At 40.0% G+C, this 19866-nt stretch overlaps 1 protein-coding gene across 1 annotated transcript in view; it reads left to right on the top strand.

Annotated features, from left to right (window-relative positions):
- Positions 1 to 447: 447 nt before the first annotated feature.
- RAB6A (RAB6A, member RAS oncogene family) overlaps positions 448 to 19866 on the top strand; it is a 67900-nt gene continuing 48481 nt past the window's right edge. The window contains exon 1 of the mRNA XM_007448081.1: positions 448 to 517. Coding sequence (XP_007448143.1) covers positions 448 to 517 — 70 coding nt within the window. The remainder of the gene's footprint in view (positions 518 to 19866) is intronic.

Below are 19866 nucleotides of genomic sequence, written 5' to 3'. Positions count from 1 at the left end.
GCGCCGCGCCACAGGCTCGCGCACTCAGCAGGTTGGGCTGCGGTGGCGGCAGCTGTGGAGCTGGAACGCTGCGTGTGAGAGGTCCCAGACGCGTCTGCGGCTCTGGCTCCGCCACCCTCGCCTCAGTCTCGGTGCCGGGTGCTGAGAGGGGAACAGCTCTAGCCTCGGGACCCCCGAGCACACCCCTGGCTGCTTCCGACACCGCCCTCCTTCCTTTCCCAGCTGCGGGCCTCGCTCGGTGTTAGGCGACTGCGAGGAGAGGCGGCGGCGACGGCTGCCTGTCTGTGAGAGGAGCCTTGTTCTCCAGCCTTGCTCCGCTGCCGGGCCCTGCAGGGGCCGAGAGAGCTCGGCGCCGACCCTTCCTCTAGCCTCCCCGTGAACCGGTTGGAGCGGCGTCGGTCTGGGAGGTCTCTGGGCTGAGGCGGCGGCAGCTCCTCCGGCTCCATCATGTCCGCGGGCGGAGACTTCGGGAATCCGCTGAGGAAATTCAAGCTGGTGTTCCTGGGGGAGCAGAGCGGTGAGTGCGCAGCTCCCCCACTACTGGTAGCTGGCAGTGGCTTCCCCGCACCGCCCCCAGTGCGGCCCTTCTGTCCGCGGAGGCTCCCTGCGGGCCTCGTGGTCGCGCTTCCTTCCACCCCCTAGCCCTTGAGCCTGTTTGCCGACCCCTGTTAGCCACGCATTCCTCTTCGCCATGATCCGTCGATCGGATTCTGACCCTTCCGCCCCCCACTCCGCCCGCTCCTTTCCCCGCCGCCCGGCCCTCTCCCGTGGATCTGCCCTCCCCATTCCTCACTCCGCCCAGCCCCAGCCTCCTGTCCATCCCTTTCTTCCTCCGGTCTCCGTCGTGTCACCGACGCCAGCTCCCTTCCTTGAGCCCCACCCTTGTTCCTTGCTCTGATCCCAGTTGCTCAGCTCGATGAGGCCCACCTGGCAAGCCCCACTCCGGGGAACCGGCCCTCTTCAACCTTGCGCCGGGAGGGTGGGATCTGGGCGTTGTTTTCCCCAGAGGCTTGGCCCCGAGAAGCGCGGATCTTATGGAAGTGGGGGGGAGTCCTAGGAAATTCTTGGATTGTTTTCACCTAGGTGGGGAATGGGTCTGGGTTATAGAAGCAACATATCTGAATTGGAGGCGACTTGATGGAATGGTTGGGGAGTGAGGGAGTGACGGCGGCAGTAGAGGGTTTTGCCCCTTGGGTTAGGCTGTGGCCTGTTGGAAAACCTCGTTTTCTTCGCTTGACTTTAATCCCTGGCGATTCTTTTGGCTGTGTTCATGATTTTCCAATCTCTGACAGATGCTATGTCACGATCGGTTTACTTGGAATTTTTCGCATCTCACCTCTCCTTTTTCTGCTTCAACACGAAGCGCAGTGTCTGATTCTCCTCACGGCGGTGCAAACAGGAATTACTGGAGAAATGTTAATTCCATTTCTTCTTGAGTATTTTCCAATTATATATTCAGGATTCCTTAAGGAGAGAAGGCTTTAGAATAACGAACATCTTTGTTTTGTAGGGTTTCCTTTGGGGATAGGGAGTAACAGAGTAGAGAAGGGAAAGATTCATCATCCAGTTATCTAAATTCGATTCGAATATGTAATACCATTTTGGCTAAATGATTCTTTTATGGTTACTATTCCATAGTATCTGATGAGTGAAATTATTATCTCATTTACTTGGTCAGGCTCCTGCTGTCATTGTACTTTGTGTTGGGTATAAGGTTCTAATTTTCTGATAGTTGTCTCTAAAAATTACTTCTTGTGGTAATTCCAATTTTATGCTGTATTATGCAAACTTCACACTCTGTAGTTTAGAGATTATCATCCTCCATTATTTTTCTCACACTTTTCCTATCTTTAAAATTGAGACATTAAGAGATTAGTTCCTCCCAAGTCATCAGACATTGAGTTACATGATAGGTGTTTTAGGTTAGGCTATAGAAGACATTTATTTCTTTTGATTGGAAAGTAGATAACTGATATAAATTCAGAGCTCTTATTACTGCTCTGAACTATTTATACTAATTTGTGTGGCTTTAAAGTAGGTTAATAATAGTTGCAGGGCTTCTCTGGTGGCGCAGTGGTTAAGAATCCGCCTTGCAATGCACGGAACACGGGTTCAAACCCTGGTCTGGGAAGATCCCACATGCTGCGGGGCAACTGAGCCTGTGGGCCACAACTACTGGGCCTGCGAGCCACAGCTACTGAGCTCGTATGCCACAACTCCTGAAGCCCACGTACCGCAGCAAGAGAGGCCACCTCAATGAGAAGCCCGCGCATCTCAACGGAGACCCAGTGCAGCCAAAATTAAATAAAATTAAAAAAAAAAATAATAGTTGCAAAATTGCTTCCAGTTAGACCTGATAAATTGTTTTTCTCCTTTCATACATAATCTTTTCTCCCTGCCCTCTTACCAGGTCTCCTCTTTGCTTTTTTTTGCTATGCAGGTATAAACTTGTTTCTTCAAGTGACTTAATAAGACATGAGATTGATCCCTGTGCAGGTATTTTATGACAGTTTCAGGACAGTGACATACATAAAATACAGCCTATTGGTCATTATTGATAAATAGGATCTAAAGTGCTTATTGTGCACTCAGGGATGTTAATGCCTGCCTTACATTGTGATGCAGAGCTATTTAGTTTGCATGAAAAATCCATTAATCTCTGTCCTAGGAAGTTTTTAGTATGAATAGAAATCATAATTTAAGTATCTGCAGGTTTCCTTTGAATTTCTTGGGTATTTATATTCTAATTCACATTGCAGAGTTTTATGGCTTCTCATTTCTTAGTTTCTTCAAGTCTTTACTAACTCCCCTTCCTTCCACCATAATTCCTGAAGCCATCTTAGATTTTTTTTTAAGTAGACTTGATTTTTTAGAACAGTTTTAGATTTACAGAAAAATTAAGAAGATCATGCAGAGGTTTCCCATATAGCTCCACCCAATATCCCATATTATTAACATATTAGTAAGGTACATTTGTTACCATTAATGAAACAATATTGATGCATTATTAGCTAAAGTCTGTAGTTTATTCAGATTTCCGTAATTTTTATCTTTTTCTGTTTCAGCATTCAATTCAGGATACCACAGTACATTTGGTTGTCCTGTCTCCTTAGGCTCCTCTTAGTTTTTTTTAGTATTGTGTTTACATGCTTTTTAATTCTGTGGAACTGTGAGCTTAATTATCTTTTGAGGCCTACTACATTGCTAAGTAATACCATCCAGTAGCTTTGGAAAGACGGATCTCTGTTTTCACAGGCAGTGTCTGTAGTTTTCTTATGCATTAGCAAAGGTCTGTAGAGTCAATGTCATCTTTTTTTCTTTTTTTAAATTAATTTATTTATCTTTGGCTGAGTTGGGTCTTTGTTGCTGCACATGGGCTTTCTCTAGTTGCGGCGAGCAGGGGCTACTCTTCATTGCCATGCGCAGGCTTCTCATTGCAGTGTCTTCTCTTGATGCAGAGCACCGGCTCTAGGCGCGCGGGCTTCAGTAGTTGTGGCTCACGGGCTCTAGAGCACAGGCTCAGTAGTTGTGGCGCATGGGCTTTGTTGCCCTTTGGCATGTGGGATCTTCCCGGACCAGGGCTTGAACCCGTGTGCCTTGCATTGGCAGGCGGATTCTTAACCACTGTGCCACCAGGGAAGCCCAGTCCATGTCATCTTGATTTAACTCTTAATGAATTTTTTATTTTTAGGTTTTAGAATTCTACAATTCAGCTTTCAAAGACTAATCTGTGGCAAAGCCTTGTTTGTTTCCTTAATGGCATTGACCACATTTCTAATTCTTGTGTTTATTTTTGTCTGTTTCCCACAGCAGAATGCAGGTCCCATGAAAATTAAAAATTATTAATTTTTTTGTTCATTGTATCCCCAGTGCCTAGAATAGTGCCAGGCTTGTAGTGGAGACTCAGAATGAATGATGGTTGAATCTAATAGTAACCAAAGCTAGTAGTCCTCTTTGTTATGGTGAAGTCTACATTTTTTCCTTGCACATTTAATAGTTTAACAATAACTCTTTTTATTGGCCCCACATGCAGCTTGTGGGATCTTAGTTCCCCCACTAGGGATTGAACCTGGGCCCCGGCAGTGAAAGCGCTGAGTACTAACCACTGGACTGCCAGGGAATTCCCAACAATAACATTTTATACTTACATTATTTGATTGTATATAGGGATACTCCAGATGCTTGAGAGCAGGGATTCCAGTAATTTATATATAACCTTTACGGTGTAAGTAAAAAAAACCCAAAAAAAACAACTGACCAGAATTTTATACTTTTTTTTTGAGTTGAACAAAATTAGTTTTGTTAAAGTTATTGTTAAATTATTTGCTATTAGTATAACACCTAAAAGTATGTCAAGTGATTATTAAAGACATGTTCATGGAACAGATTTGAAATTAGGTAGACTTTTTTATTTAGCTTTTCAAAAACAAGGTTCTGGGACCTCCCTGGCAGTCCAGTGGTTATGACTCCACGGTTCCACTGCAGTGGGTCCCGGTTCGATCCCTGGTCGGGGAAATAAGATCCTGCATGCTGCATGACACAGCCAAAAACAATAAGGTTCTGTATTCTATAATGAAGATGAAGTGTTTCAGTATATGAAGCCTCATATTGAACTAATGATATCAGTCTTGGTAATCTTCGTGTAAATTCTTACAGTTTTTTAATATTTTTGTAGTATACATGGTTTAATAAAGAAATGTTGAAATACACAGCTTGAACCTGGAGTTTCTTTGAGGAACCTCTTTTGTTACCACCTTTGGCTATTGTCTCGAAATACAGAGGCAATTTTAGGAATGGTTTAGAGTAGAAGGTAATACTTAGAAACAAATGTTATGAGTTACAAATTAGGAAATGTAATTTCAAAAAGAAACACATACCTGGCTCGGTACTACTTATTTTTAAACTTTTTATTACCTTTTTTACATCAGTTCTTTTGAATTATAACGTGCTGTGTTGGGAAAAAGTGTCTTAATGTCAGAGACTAGGAACACTGAACAGTTTAGATTGGCTAGATCAGTGATCTTAAACTTTTTCTTCTCAAGAGCCTCTCAAGATGCTCTTACAAATTGTTGAGGCTTCTAAAGAGCTGTTTATGTGGTTTATATCACTATTTACTGTGTTAAAAGTTAACTGAGAAAATTGTTTAATATTTAATTCATTTAAAAAGAGTAGTGTTAAATCCATTACATGTTGACATAATTTTAGTGAAAGAGAACTATTTTTCAAACAATAATTTAGTGAGGGAGTGGCATTGTTTTACATATTTGCAAATCTCTAATGTCTGATGTATTAAAAGTCATCTGCTTCTCACAGCTGCTTCTGCGTTCAGTCTCTTGTAATATCACACATCACATAGGCTCTGGAAACTCCACTGTACACTCATGAGAGAACAAAAGTGAAAAAAGCCAAATAACATCTTGATATTATGAAAGTGGTTTTGACCCTCAGGAGAGTAGTGGCCCAGCCAAAGGGTCCTGGGGATCCTGGGAGTTGGTGGGCTGCATTTTGAGATCTGCTAGTTTCTAAATGAAATTAAGCCATTTGTATCTTGTAGCTTCATATTGCATTTATATATATTTTTTAACATTTATTTATTATTTTTGGCTGCGTTGGGTTAGTTGCGGTGCTTGGGCTCTTCATTGTGGTGCATGGGCTTAGTTGCCTGTGGAATCTTAGTTCCCCAACCGGGGTTCGAACCCACGTCCCCGGCATTGGAAGGTGGATTCTTAACCACTGGACCATCAGGGAAGTCCCCATATTGCATTTAGAACAGTCAAAAGGAGTTTTCTCCATATCTTGTTTTGAAGTCTTAAAACTAATCGGTACAGCTAGTGATTACGAGCACAGAGTATGGGTTTTATATTTTAGCCCTGCTCACTGACCTTGGGCAGATTATTGACTTCTTTATGCTTTAACTTCCTTATCTATAAAATAAAGATAATAGGACCTATCATATAGCGTTATTGTGAAGATTAAATTAGTTAATAAATGTAAAGCATTTAGAAGAGTGCCTGGCACATGTTTACTGAAAACTGCTACTCTGTCAATTATCAATAGTTTGATAGAGCCTACTCTTAAGAAATATACATTTCATCATGGAAGAAACATGTAATACCTAATACGATATAGTGCAATGAGTGCAGCTGCTTTGAAAAGTAGAGTTAAAAGATACAGAGAAGTGACGGGAGCATGGAGTTTCAGGGAAGGTATCGATACATTATAAATATGACTGACTAAAAGTTTAAGGATCTTCTAGTTGAAATTCTTGAATTAGAGCATTCCAAAGTTGGAGGAGACTTGAAGAAGTCACCCAATCCATTTCTCTTAGGGCTTTAAACTGGATTGCTATTTTTCCCCTCTAACTTTATTTTTAACAGTTAACACAATCACATAGTTCACAAATCAAAATTATGTAAAAAGATATACTTTCAGAAAACTTACTGCTACCCCTGTTCCTGTGACCTCATTCCCCACCCCCTCCTCTATTAGTAATTATATATATATACTATTTTCTTATGTATATTCTGGGATTTCTTTATGCAGACAGAAGCAAATATGAATACAATTTTTATTCTTCCTTACTTATGAGGTATCAGATTTTATTCTGCATCTTGCTTTTTTTCACTTAACAATAATTCCTAGAGTTGTTTTCACATTAGTACTTAGAGCACTTTCCCATTCTGTTGTTTTGTTTCTAAATACAATTTTTTTCATTTGGAATAGTTGTAGATATACAGAAAAATTGCAGAGATAATACGGAATTCCTGTATACTCTACACCAGTTTCCTCTGTAATTAACAGCTCATGTGTACATTTTTCACAACTAATGTACCAATATTGATACATTATTATTAACCAAAGTCCATATTTTATTTCGATTTCTTTAGTTTTTTTCCTAATGTATTTTTTCTGTTCCAGGATCCCATCTAGGATACTACATTTGATTTAGTTGTTAGATCTCCTTAGGCTGTTCTTGTCTGTGACAGTTAAACTGGACCACTCTTTTTGTTTGTTTGTTTTTTGCGATACGCGGGCCTCTCACTGTTGTGTGGCCTCTCCTGTTGCGGAGGCTCCGGACGCGCACGCTCAGCGGCCATGGCTCACGGGCTCAGCCACTCTGCGGCATGTGCGATATTCCCGGACCGGGGCACGAACCCGTGTCCCCTGCTTCGGCAGGCGGGCTCTCAACTGCTGCGCCGCCAGGGAAGCCCTGGACCACTCTTTTTTTTTTTTTTTTTTTTTAATTACCCCCCCCCCAGTTCTGTTACAATTCCATTGCTCTGTTGAACTGTTGCACTGTACTTTGACCATAACTAGTTCAGAGGATTTTTACTTCTGTAAGCACTACTGATATCTTCCCTTTATTCCTTTCCTCCCTTCCTTTCCCCCAATAATGGCAAGTCAGTGACCATATTGTATAACAGAGATGTTCTTTCATTTCCTGAGATTTCCTTGATGGTCTGCTAATTGAAGATACTTCTGGATAAATGATACAGTCTGATAATACAGCCCTAAGTAGTAAGGTTTTGCTCTAGACCCATAGAGCTAGAAGGAGATTTTTAAATGACTCCTACTGTCTGTTTACAGACTGTGGTCATCTCTTCCACAGATCTCAAATACAGAAATGACATAATCTTCCTGGGTAGGCTTAACCATTGGGTTGGCCAAAAAGTTCGTTCAGGTTTTTCCGTAAGATGTTCGTAAAAACATGAACGAACTTTTTGGCCAACCCAATAAAAGAGCTGTATAACTCTTGAGTACCTTAATGCACATGCTGATCATTTCCTCTTTGCTGTACTCGCCTTTGAAGAATCTGCACAGACTGGTACCTGTCGAACACCTATCTTTGTGGGATGAGCAGCTGACTCAATAGAAAACAATTTAGAGGCTCCATTGGATGGATTGAGCTAATTAAATTTTCCTCCTGAGAATGGGGACCTTGAGATTCTGAGTTAATTGGTTGATGAATCCTTGGGCTGAAGGATCATATAGAATTGTGACCAGGTTTTGAACTACACCATAAAAGCCATGTGCAAGTCAGAGGCAACAAAAAAAGCCGAAGAAGCTAGTCTATAGTGAGAAGCTGTAGAGTGGAGCAGATGTATAGAGACCCATGCCGGCCTCTCACTGTTGTGGCCTCTCCCATTGCGGAGCACAGGCTCAGCGGCCATGGCTCATGGGCCCAGCCGCTCTGCGGCATGTGGGATCTTCCTGGACCGGGGCACAAACCCGTGCCCCCTGCATCAGCAGGCAGACTCTCAACCACTGCGCCACCAGGGAAGCCCTGGACCACTCTTAAGTTACTTCATTCTAAGAGATCTCCAGGAGAACATATTTTGTAATTTTTAGTATTAAACTTCCCTGTTCTGAAATTCTCAAATCTATTCCCTTACTATTGTAGTTAAGTTTTTTCTTCTTAGGGAGGCAATATATAGTGATAAAGACAGCTCTAGAGACAGTTACACTTTGGTTCTAATCTTGAACTCCGTGTTTACATTGTGATCTTGGACAGTTTATTTAACCTTTCTAAATTCTTTTCATTTCTGATATGCAGTACTAACCTAGCAGTGTTGTTTTCCCCATTCTCTAAATATAGATATTATACATTTTGGTTAGATCAGTATTTAATCTTCACATTATTGTTATTAGGTAATGGTATTCACAGCTGAGCTGTGTAGTATACTGATTTATTGTACTATATTCCATATTTATTTTTGTTTTCCTTTGTGTCACTATTTGACTTGCTTTTTTCTTAATTATCCCCAAACTTTTTACTAGTAGTGTAGATCTCAGTTATTTGCATCAGGTTTGCCTGGGACATCTCTCCCAGAACCTTCTGACCTCTGCTAATTTATACTATTGTATAATAGTTACCCTCCAGAATTGATGTACAACTGTCAATGTGTGATCTCCTTTACTTTCATTTTGAGGGTTTCCTTCTCTCTTGTGTTGGGATGGATCCCTTGTTTCTCAGATTACTTTTTTCTTCTTTGTTTTACTCATTACGTTGAATGTATCCACCAGTAGGTAGCTTCCTAATAAAGGGAACATGGGAGGAAGTTGTTTGAGACCTTGTATGTCTGAAAATGTGTTTGTACAACCTTTACACTGAAGTTTGGTGGAGTTTAGAAATTTGGGTTGGATATATTCTTCCTTCAGAAATTTGAAGACAAATATATTGCCTTGTAGAGTCTAGTATTGCCATTATGACTCTTGGTATTTTGATCTTTCGTAATGATGTGTTTATTTTCATTTTATGTGCTGAGTAATAGGTATAAATATTTTCAAACTGGAAACTTAAGTTGTTTATTTTCAGGAAATTCTCTTGACTTAACTAGTATGATGTTCACCTCTCCATTTTCAGTTCTCTCTGGAATTCTTATTAGACCTCCTGGATTGATCCTCTAGTTGTATCTTATCTTGCCCCTTTTTCATTTATTTGTTTCTGTTTTAATTCTTAAAAAATTTTCTCAACTTTCTTTTACCCTATTACATTTTATTTCTGCTATCGTTTTAATTTCAAATAACTCTTTGTTTTCTGATTGTTTCTGTCTATAACATCTTTTTGATTCTAGTATCTTGTCGTTAAAATTTTTTTAATTGAAGTATAGTTGATTTTCAACATTGTGTTAATTTCTGCTTTATCTCTTGTCATTTTGAGGATGTTAAAGATATATGGCTTTCTTTTCAATACACAGTTTTTTGTAAATTGCTTTTCACTTATGTTTATTCTAGTTTCTCTATTTCTTGTTTGATGTGGTCCTCAAAGAACTAGTATTCTTGACTGTCTCCTTTTGTTTAAGAGTTGTGCACTAAAAATTTGATTTTAAGCTCTTTTGTGGGTTTATTGGGCTTCTCTGTAGGACAATCTAGCTGAGTTCTTTTTGGGGGAAAAAGTCTCTGATGTTAGCTCTTTTGAGTATTTTTGCCAGTCACATTTCTTTTTTTAAAATTAATTAATTAATTTTAATTTTTGGCTGCTTTGGGTCTTCATTGCTGCACGAAGTTTTCTCTAGTTGTGGGGAGTGGGGGCTACTCTTTGTTGCGTTGCGCGGGTTTCTCATTGCAGTGGCTTCTCGTTGCAGAGCACGGGCTCTAGGCGCGTGGGCTTCAGTAGTTGTAGCACGCAGGCTTCAGTAGTTGTAGCTTGCAGGCTCTAGAGCTCAGGCTCAGGAGTTGTGGCGCAGGGGCTTAGTTGCTCTGCGGCATGTAGGATCTTCCCAGACCAGGGCTTGAACCCATGTCCCCTGCATTGGCAAGCGGATTCTTAACCACTGCACCACCAGGGAAGTCCCGCCAGTCACATTTCTTAAAGCAGAGTTGTCCAGTGTCCTGCTGGAGAGGATAATATTGGTTGCCAGCTTTCTTGGAGCTGAATGGAGACAGGGTTTGAAGATAACGTTAGAGTATATGAATTTAATTTACTTTGTTGTTTTTTTTTTCTGCGGTACGCGGGCCTCTCACCATTGCGGCCTCTCCCGCTGCGGAGCACAGGCTCAGCGGCCGTGGCTCATGGGCCCAGGCGGTCCGCGGCATGTGGGATCCTCCCGGACCGGGGCACGAACCTGTGTCCCCTGCATCAGCAGGCGGACTTTCAACCACTGCACCACCAGGGAAGCCCTACTTTGTTTTTAATACAGTTTGTACTTCAGCCTTCGCTTGAATCTTGTATTCACCAGTCCCGAAACACTCTATTTTCCTTTCTCATAGCATAATCTATAATCTTCTGATGAAGTGGGAGAGGAACCTAGCTGTTTGGAATAGAGGAGGGGATGTGAGGGTGTCAGTCTCCCTTTTAAACAGATTTTCATCCATTCCTTTCATTTTTAGCACCATCTTTACCCTTATTTCTAGATGTACTTGGTGCCTACATTGCTGGGGTTCTCTGGCACAAATCAGATTGTTTCTCAGCTTTCCCCATTGTCAGTTTAAAATTGATCTTTATAGAATCTATTAGGTCAGGTACCACTTTGCATTTGCTTTCTAGCTTCTAACTGATTTTCTGAGAATCAACACATTTCAACATTTAGAATTGCTTAGGGTTTTCAGTTTCTGTTCTTTATTTTTCTCTTTTTTTAAAATAAATTTATTTATTTTTGTCTGCACTGGGTCTCCGTTGCTGCATGAGGGCGTTCTCTAGTTGCGGTGAGCGGGGCTACTCATCGTTGTGGTGCGCGTGCTTCTCATTGCAGTGGCTTCTTTTGTTGCAAAGCACGGGCTCTAGGTGTGTGGGCTTCAGTAGTTGTAGCACGTGGGCTCAGTAGTTGTGGCTTGCGGGCTCTAGAACACAGGCTTAGTAGTTGTGCACGGGCTGAGTTGCTCCACAGCACGTGGGATCTTCCCAGACCAGGGCTCGAACCCGTGTCCCCTGCATTGGCAGGCGGATTCTTAACCACTGCACCACCAGGGAAGTCCCTCCTCTTCTTTTTTAAAAGTACATTTTATAAAATTAAAACCAACTCATTTATATCCATGTTTATAGCAGCATTATTCACAGTAGCCAAAAGGTAGAAGCAATCCAAGTGTTCATCCATGGATGAATGGGTAGACAAAACATGGTTCTGTGTATACATACAGTGAAAACTTACTCAGCCTTAAAAAGGAAGAAAATTCTGATACATGCTTTAACATGGATGAACCTTGGACGTTATGCTAAGTGAAATAAGCCAATCACAAAAGGACAAATACTGTATGATTTTTTAAATTAACTGATAATAAGCATTACTGTTATCTCAACCTGCCATTGTGAGATTGCATAAAACCTTGCCCAGACACCCCGCATAGACTTCTTTTTGAGATGAAGTCCAAGCTCTTCTGCCCTAGTTAGACCCTTTCAGAGTCTGGATTCTACCTTCCTATCTCTAACCTTATTGCTAGAACTCATCTTTACCTATTACTGTTAGACAGGTTTTTGGTTTTTTTTTTAAGTTAAAAAAAAATTATCATTAAGGTGTTACGTGCTGTACAGAACACACATCTTTGCATTTTAAGTTTTCTGTTCTAAGAATCATAGAATCTTACAGGTCATTTATCTATTTAACAGATGTCCACTGTGTGCCAAGCATAGAGCTAGGTCCCCGGGGATGTAGTTTTTAACAGATCAGGTATAATCTCTATTCTTTTCTTGTTTATGGTCTAGCAGCGAGCAGTAAAGTAGATTTAAATCTTTATATTTGTACCTTCCAACCTCTGTTCTTGGACCTCCCCTCCAATCCATCCTCCTCATTGATATCAGAGTGAATTTTATAAAAATGTAAATCAGAGTGACTTACTAAAAACAAAAACATTTTGACTGTGTTTAATGCCACAGAATAGTACGCTTAAAAATGGTTAAAATGGTAAATCTTATAGTATAGTTTATCACAATAAAATTTTAAAAAAATTGTAAAAACAAAAAAACCCACCTTTGTAGTTTTGGGGTTTTTTTTAGCTTTTGTTTAAATCACTGTTAGAATAAAATCTTTCCAAATGATCTACATTGCTCACACTGAATTTCTTGGCTCCTCCCCATCCGTCTATTCTTGAGCATATCTCCCACCATCTCTCTCTGTTTCAGCCAGACTGACCTTTTTTTTTTTTTTTTTGCTGTACGCGGGCCTCTCACTGTTGTGGCCTCTCCCGCTGCGGAGCACAGGCTCCGGACACACAGGCTCAGCGGCCATGGCTCTCGGGCTTAGCCACTCCGCGGCATGTGGGATCTTCCCGGACCGGGGCACGAACCCGTGTCCCCTGCATCGGCAGGCAGACTCTGAACCACTGCGCACCAGGCAAGCCCCATTTTGACCTTTTTAAAGTTATAACTCTTAACCAATCTCCATCTTGTTACATATTCCCTCTTCCCCTTTGTCAGATTAACTCCAGCTTATCCTTTAGCTTCAAGAAACTTCTTCAAGCCTTTGCTGACTTCCTCAGAGTAGTTTAGTTTCCCATTCTTTATAGACTGTCAACACTGTCCTTCTCCTTGCTGCCTTTAATACAATTGTAATTATTTGTCTGTTAAAATTTCTGTTTTCCATTTGTTCTGTAAGTTCCACAGAGGTAGCGTTCATGAATTTATTGTTCATTGCTGTATTCTAAGCACCATTGCATAGTGCTAGGTATATAGCAGGAGCTCATTAAATATTTTCAAATAAGTGAATGATTTATGATTTTTACCATACTTAGTTTCAGAAAGGCTTTGAGGTAGCTTGCTACGTCAAAAATACACATAAAAGAGGATAATTAAAAGAAAAACAGAATAAGACAAAAAAACCTAACGTAGGAGAAAGGTTTGATATGCCAAGTATCTGGTATGAATCTGAAGAGTCAGTGGCTCAAGATGAGGAAAATGATAACTCGGAAAAGGCTATTGGATTTATCAAGAACTAATTGCTGATTTTTAAAAAGTGGTCTCAGTAGAGTTTTGGAGAGTCAAGAAGTCAGTCGTTGTAAATGGCATATTTGAAGAGTGAGTTTGTGATTTAACCAAATATGTTTCTGGGTTCTTAAAGTATTATTTAACCCCTTTATTATGGGAAAATTTAAACATATAAAAAGGTACAGAGAATAGTGTCATGAACCCCCATAAACTCGTACTCAGCTTCAACAGTTATCCCCCCCGCCCCCACATACCAGAGTGAGTTGAAGAAAATCCCGTATATCCTATCATCGAAAATATTTTGGTATGATTGCTAAAAGATGAGAACTCTCTTATTGGTATATTCTTGACATTCATGGATATAGTTGCCCACAGAGGCCTTTATTTTTGGGATACTTTGCATTGCATGGTTTGAGACTTAACATTTTAGGATCTCTAAATCTTTGCTATCAAATTGAACTTTCTGTGATGGAGGAACTGTCCCATATTTGTGCTGTTTAACATGGTGGTGGCTACAGTGACTGAGAACTGATTTCAAAATTGTATTTCACTTTAATTTCAGTAGTCTCATGTGGCTAATTAACCCTTTATCTGGCTTTAACCATCCTCTTAAAACTGAAGAATATCCCTTTCAGAAATCTGTGCATGTGTACTTTAAATTATCTACATAATCAAGGTGAGTTAAGTTGATTATAATAGGCAAATAGAGAATGTGATGACTCATGAATTTAGACAGATTTTAGGCCACCTCTGGACTAAAGATATTTTGATCTGTAGTACTTAAGGCTGCATAAAATCCATTCTTAGATCTTTTAAATCTCTGTCCTTGGTGTCTAGCATAATGTCCTTTATACAGGCAACCATAAAATATTGAATCTGTCCAGTTGTTAGGAATCTGAGTAAACAGGTCTTTGTTCTTTAAGCAGGTGACAGACGCACCAACATATTGACATTAAGTAAATAGGACAAAACTAGATGGCTATTGAAGTTACTAATTTGCAAACCTTTTATGTTTGTTTATCAAGTTGTTTAATATGGAATGTTTCTTTCCTTTGGCCTGTGAAACTTGTATAGTTAATGTGATATGGGGGAAAAGTCATGGGGCAGGAGTTAAGGATACTGAACTGTGGTCTTTGCTCTGCCACCTTATACATTATGAGCTCTTAAAGCGTTCATTTTAACCTCTCTAGGTAAAATGAGAAGAATCTACCCATATAATATGGCCTGCATAGATGGTCCTCTGTAGGCTCCACCCAGGGACTTACTGTCAGCACCCTCTCATATATTCCTACCTATTTAATGCTCTCAGAGCTTTCAGAAATTGAAAGTAGTTCCTCTTCACAGAAAGACTGAGTACGTTTAGTTTTATTTTTTTATTTATTTAAAATTTTATTTATTTATTTTTGGCTGTGTTGGGTCTTCATCGCTGCTCATGGGCTTTCTCTAGTTGCAGCGAGCGGGGGCTGCTCTTCATTGCGGTGTGTGGCCTTCTCATTGTGGTGGCTTCTCTTGTTGCAGAGCACGGGCTCTATGCACGTGGGCTTCAGTAGTTGTGGCACGAGCGCTCAGTAGTTGTGGCTCATGGGCTCTAGAGCACAGGCTCCGTAGTTGTGGCACACAGGCTTAGTTAGTTGCTCCGAGGCATGTGGGATCTTCCCGGACCAGGGATCAAACCCGTGTCCCCTGCATTGGCAGGTGGATTCTTAACCACTGCACCACCAGAGAAGCCCCCCCTTTTAAAAAAAAATGTATTTATTTTATTTATTTATTTTTGGCTGCATTGGGACATTTAGTTTTAAATAAATCATTCCTTTTGTTCTTTCAGAATTCTTTAATTGAACTTTCCTCTCCAAATGTACATTTGTTTTCAAAATCTCTGATACTGCAATAATTAGTCTTCTATGTAAAAACAATCTAAATAGTTATTTCAACCTCAGTCTGACTGATATTATTCTAAATACTGTGATGATTTATTTTTATTTTTCAGAATTTTTTCATTTGTGCCTGGTTATGGCTTGAAGTGTGTTCTTCCCAAATTCGTATGTTGAAGTTTAACCTCTAGTACCTCAGATGCAACTGGTTAAGATGAGGTCCTCCTGGGGTAGGATGGGCCGCTATACAGTATGACTCGTGTCCTTATAAAAAGGGGAAATTTGGACACAGATATACACAGAGAGAATGCCATCTGAAGGTGAAGGCAGAGATCAGGGTGATGCTTCTGTACATCAAGGGATCCCAAGGACTGCCAGCAAACCACCAGAAGCTAGGGAAGAGGCTTGGAACAGATTCTTTTCACAGCCCTCAGAAGGAACTAACTCTGCCAACACCTTGATTTTGGATTTGTAGCCTCCAGAACTGTGAGACAATAAATTTCTGTTGTTTAAAACCAGTTTGTGGTACTTTGTTATAGCAGCTCTAGCAAACTAATACAGTGCTTAATATCGCTTTGCAACCAAATATAGAAATATAGCACCTCCTGACAGCTGTAATGGTTAATGTGTATTTCCTGTCAAACTATCAACACTAAATATCAATTGACATTTGATTACTTACTACAGATCAGACCCTGTTGTAAGTACTTTACAGTCTTAGCTGGTTTAACCCTTAAAACCAACTCCGTGAGATCTTTGGAGAAGTGGTTGATTTCAGGGCTGGGGCAGGGAAAATACAAAATAAGCTGGAGAGTATTCTGGTGCCAGAAAATAAGGAAGTGTTTATGAAAGGATGGGGACATGTTGAAAGGGCGTAGGAGCCAATGTGAAAGAGCGCCCAATAGGGAAAGTTGGAAATTTTTGAGGAACAAAATAAATAATGGTGATATTGGATTATAACCCACATAATTAAGATATTTATGAATACTTATTTAAATAAATAAATAGATAAGAAAGGACCGCCCTTATAGTAAGTAGAATGAGGGAAATAGAAAATCACCATTGGAATACCACAGTGCTAATTGCTACAGGCGAGATCCATTTGATGAATGCTAAAATTAGAGGGCAAAATTTTGCAAAGACACAGGATATTTGAATAATCTCAAAGTATATTCCTCAAGATATTTATTATTTACAAGGGGAAGAACAGTAACTTATGGTAGAGAAACTCTGTGGAGATTGCCATAATCGAGTGATCAAGGTTAACATCACTAGGAATAAGACATTAATATGACATCATGTATTTCTTTTATGATGCACTGAGAAAGGGACATCAGTTCTGTGGTGGTCTTGTCAAAAATGTATGACCTCATTCTATGACCTCATTCTATGGGCTTCCCTGGTGGCGCAGTGGTTGGGAGTCTGCCTGCCAATGCAGGGGACACGGGTTCGAGCCCTAGTCTGGGAAGATCCCACATGCCGTGGAGCAACTAAGCCCGTGAGCCATAACTACTGAGCCTGTGCTCCGCAACGGGAGAGGCCGTGACAGTGAGAGGCCCGCACACCGCGATGAAGAGTGGCCCCCGCTAGCCGCAACTGGAGAAAGCCCTCGCACAGAAACGAAGACCCAACACAGTCAAAAATAAATAAATAAATAAATAATAAAATAAATAAATAATCTGGTTTAAAAAAAACAAAAACTTTAAAAAAAGAATGTATGACCTCATTCTAATGAGAAAACATTAGACAAATCTAAATTGAGGGGCATTACACAAAATAACTGACCAGTTTTCTTTACAAGTGTCAAGGTCATTAAAACAGGAAATGTCACCGATGAGAGGAGACTAAGGAGGTTTGTAACTTTTCTGTAAAATAAAAAGTTGACATAGAAAACAAACTTATGGTTACCAAGGGGGAAAGGTGGGGAGGGATCATTTAGGAGTTTGGGAATAGCAGGTACAAACTACTATATATAAAATAGATAAACAACAAGGTCCTACAGTATAGCACAGGGAATATATTCAATATCTTGTAATAAGCTATAATGGAAAAGAATATAACAACAACAACAACAAAATACATATATATATATATATATATATATATATATATAGTCACTTTGCTGTATACCAGAAACTAACAACATTGAAATCAAATATATTTCAATGAAAAAAAGTTGAAATATTCCTATAAGATAGGTACTACTGTTATTCTTATTTTACCATGAGGAAATTCAGGCACAGATAGGTTAAATAACTTGTCTTAGTAGTATATACAGTTAGTAACTGGCCAAACTTGGGTTTCAGCTCAACAGCCTGGCTCTAGAGCTCCACTACTAAGACACTAAACTATACAACCTTTCCTTGATAAATTTTGAATAGGTAGAAGGTGTGCAGAAAGTACAGGATACTTTGGTGTTCCCAAAACCATAAGAGTGAAAAAACTGTAATCATCTCTGGAAAGTTGAGCTACATGAACTAAATGTTAGATTAAGATTAAGTGTTTCTCAGGTATTTTGCTGTATTGGACTTTCGTAATTTATATGACAAAATTCTTAATACATGTAACTTACAGTTAAGTAGAGAGTAAGATAAACAAATTAGTTTTTAAATTCAGTGGCTTTGAGGACTTCCCTGGTGGCGCAGTGGTTAAGAATCCACCTGCCAATGCAGAGGCACGGGTTCGATCCCTGGTCCAGGAAGATCCCACATGCCGTGGAGCAACTAAGCCTGTGTGCCACAACTACTGAGCCTGCGCTCTAGAGCCCGTGAGCCACAACTTCTGAGCCCATGTGCCACAACTACAGAAGCCCACGCTCCTAGAGCCCGTGCTCTGCAACAAGAGAAGCCACCGCAATGAGAAACCCGCACACCACAGCGAAGAGTAGCCCCTGCTTGCCACAAGTAGAGAAAAGCTGTGTGCAGCAACAAAGACCCTACGCAGCCAAAAATAAATTAATTAATTACAAAAAAGAAAGTTTAAAAATTCAATGGCTTTGATAAAATTTGCTTTGTTGATGATTGTGTTACTGGCTGACACTGAATAAGAAGTAATAAGAATCACTTCACATGTTGCTTATACACAAGGAAAATCATAGGTTTGTTTAATCATGGAATTAAAATGTGACATTCAAATGAGAATTGTCCAGTCACATCAAGAAGGCAAGAGTACAACTGAAAAAAGTCTTTGGATTTGTAATATCTTACAGAAAAGATAATAGCTTGTTAATTTGCAATTCTAAGATCTGAACAATAAGAGAGGCTTAAGCTGAAACATAGTGAATTTTTTTTAACATCTTTATTGGAGTATAATTGCTTTACAATGGTGTGTTAGTTTCTGCTGTATAACAAAGTAAATCAGCTATACGTATACATATATCCCCATATCTCCTCCCTCTTGCATCTCCCTCCTACCCTCCCTATCCCACCCCTCTAGATGGACATAAAGCACTGAGCTGATCTCCCTGTGCTATGAAACACAGTGAATTTAAGTCATATATATGGAAGAATTTCCTGACTGAAAAGGTTGTAGAAATATTGAGTGGGTTATGAAATCACCTGGAGATATTTCCTTTTTTAAACAGAGAAGTGATTTCTTGGAAGAGCTAGGCGTACTCAGAACCAGGAGTATACCTACAATAGTTAATAGATTTCTATTTTGTGTTGTATAGAACCATATTTGTTGATAATTAAATATTCTTGTTAGTTTTAGTTGGTCTTCCTTGCCTCAATATATACTTCCTTTTATCAGAACTTCTTGATGACTGACTGAATAAATTTATATAATACAGAATAAATTATATGGCATGGGTTGGGAGTGGGATAGGAAGAAAAGTATTAGAACATAATGCTGTATGAAGTTTTGTGTGTATGGTGGCACAGGAGTATTAAGTACAAATGTTAAAATATTGTTGGAAGGGCTTCCCTGGTGGCGCAGTTGTTGAGAGTCCGCCTGCCGATGCAGGGGACACGGGTTCGTGCCCCGGTCCGGGAAGATCCCACATGCCGCGGAGCGGCTGGGCCCGTGAGCCATGGCCGCTGAGCCTGCGCGTCCGGAGCCTGTGCTCCGCAACGGGAGAGGCCACAACAGTGAGAGGCCCGCGTACTGCAAAAAAAAAAAAAAAAAATATTGTTGGAAGAAAAATGAATAGCCACAGTGTTCAGGATAAGATTAGTTAGGCTTTGATTGAAGTGGTCATTTAAATTGCCTTTATATAGGAGGATATAAAGAATGTACTATTAGGGATTTTGAAAACTATTTTGGAGAAATAAGCTTAGCTGAAGAGATTTGAATGAATACAGAAGAAATGCAAATACAGAAGGAATGCTGTTTTAAAATTAGATATGTCTAATCTTTCTATGAAAAGGAGCTATTTTAATTTCTGGGAACTAAATAGCTTCCAGAAGCTATTGATCATAAATGGGTAGTAATATATGAAAGGGTGCTAAAATATGTCTTTGGGCAATGTAAAAGAGCCACCTAAGTGGACTATACTCTTTCTCTGGAGTTTTGGGTTACCCTCAATACAAGGAAGCTACAACAACTTGAATGCTGACCAGATGAGCGAGACATTGAGATCCTGCTATTTGGAGTGGAGATTCTGTCTTTTTTTTTTTTTTTTTTTTTTTTTTGGGTAGG

This window comes from Lipotes vexillifer, unplaced genomic scaffold (genome assembly GCF_000442215.2).
Source record: "Lipotes vexillifer unplaced genomic scaffold, Lipotes_vexillifer_v1.1 scaffold640, whole genome shotgun sequence".
NCBI lineage: Eukaryota > Metazoa > Chordata > Mammalia > Artiodactyla > Lipotidae > Lipotes > Lipotes vexillifer.
This window is presented reverse-complemented; position numbering and strand designations above follow the sequence as displayed.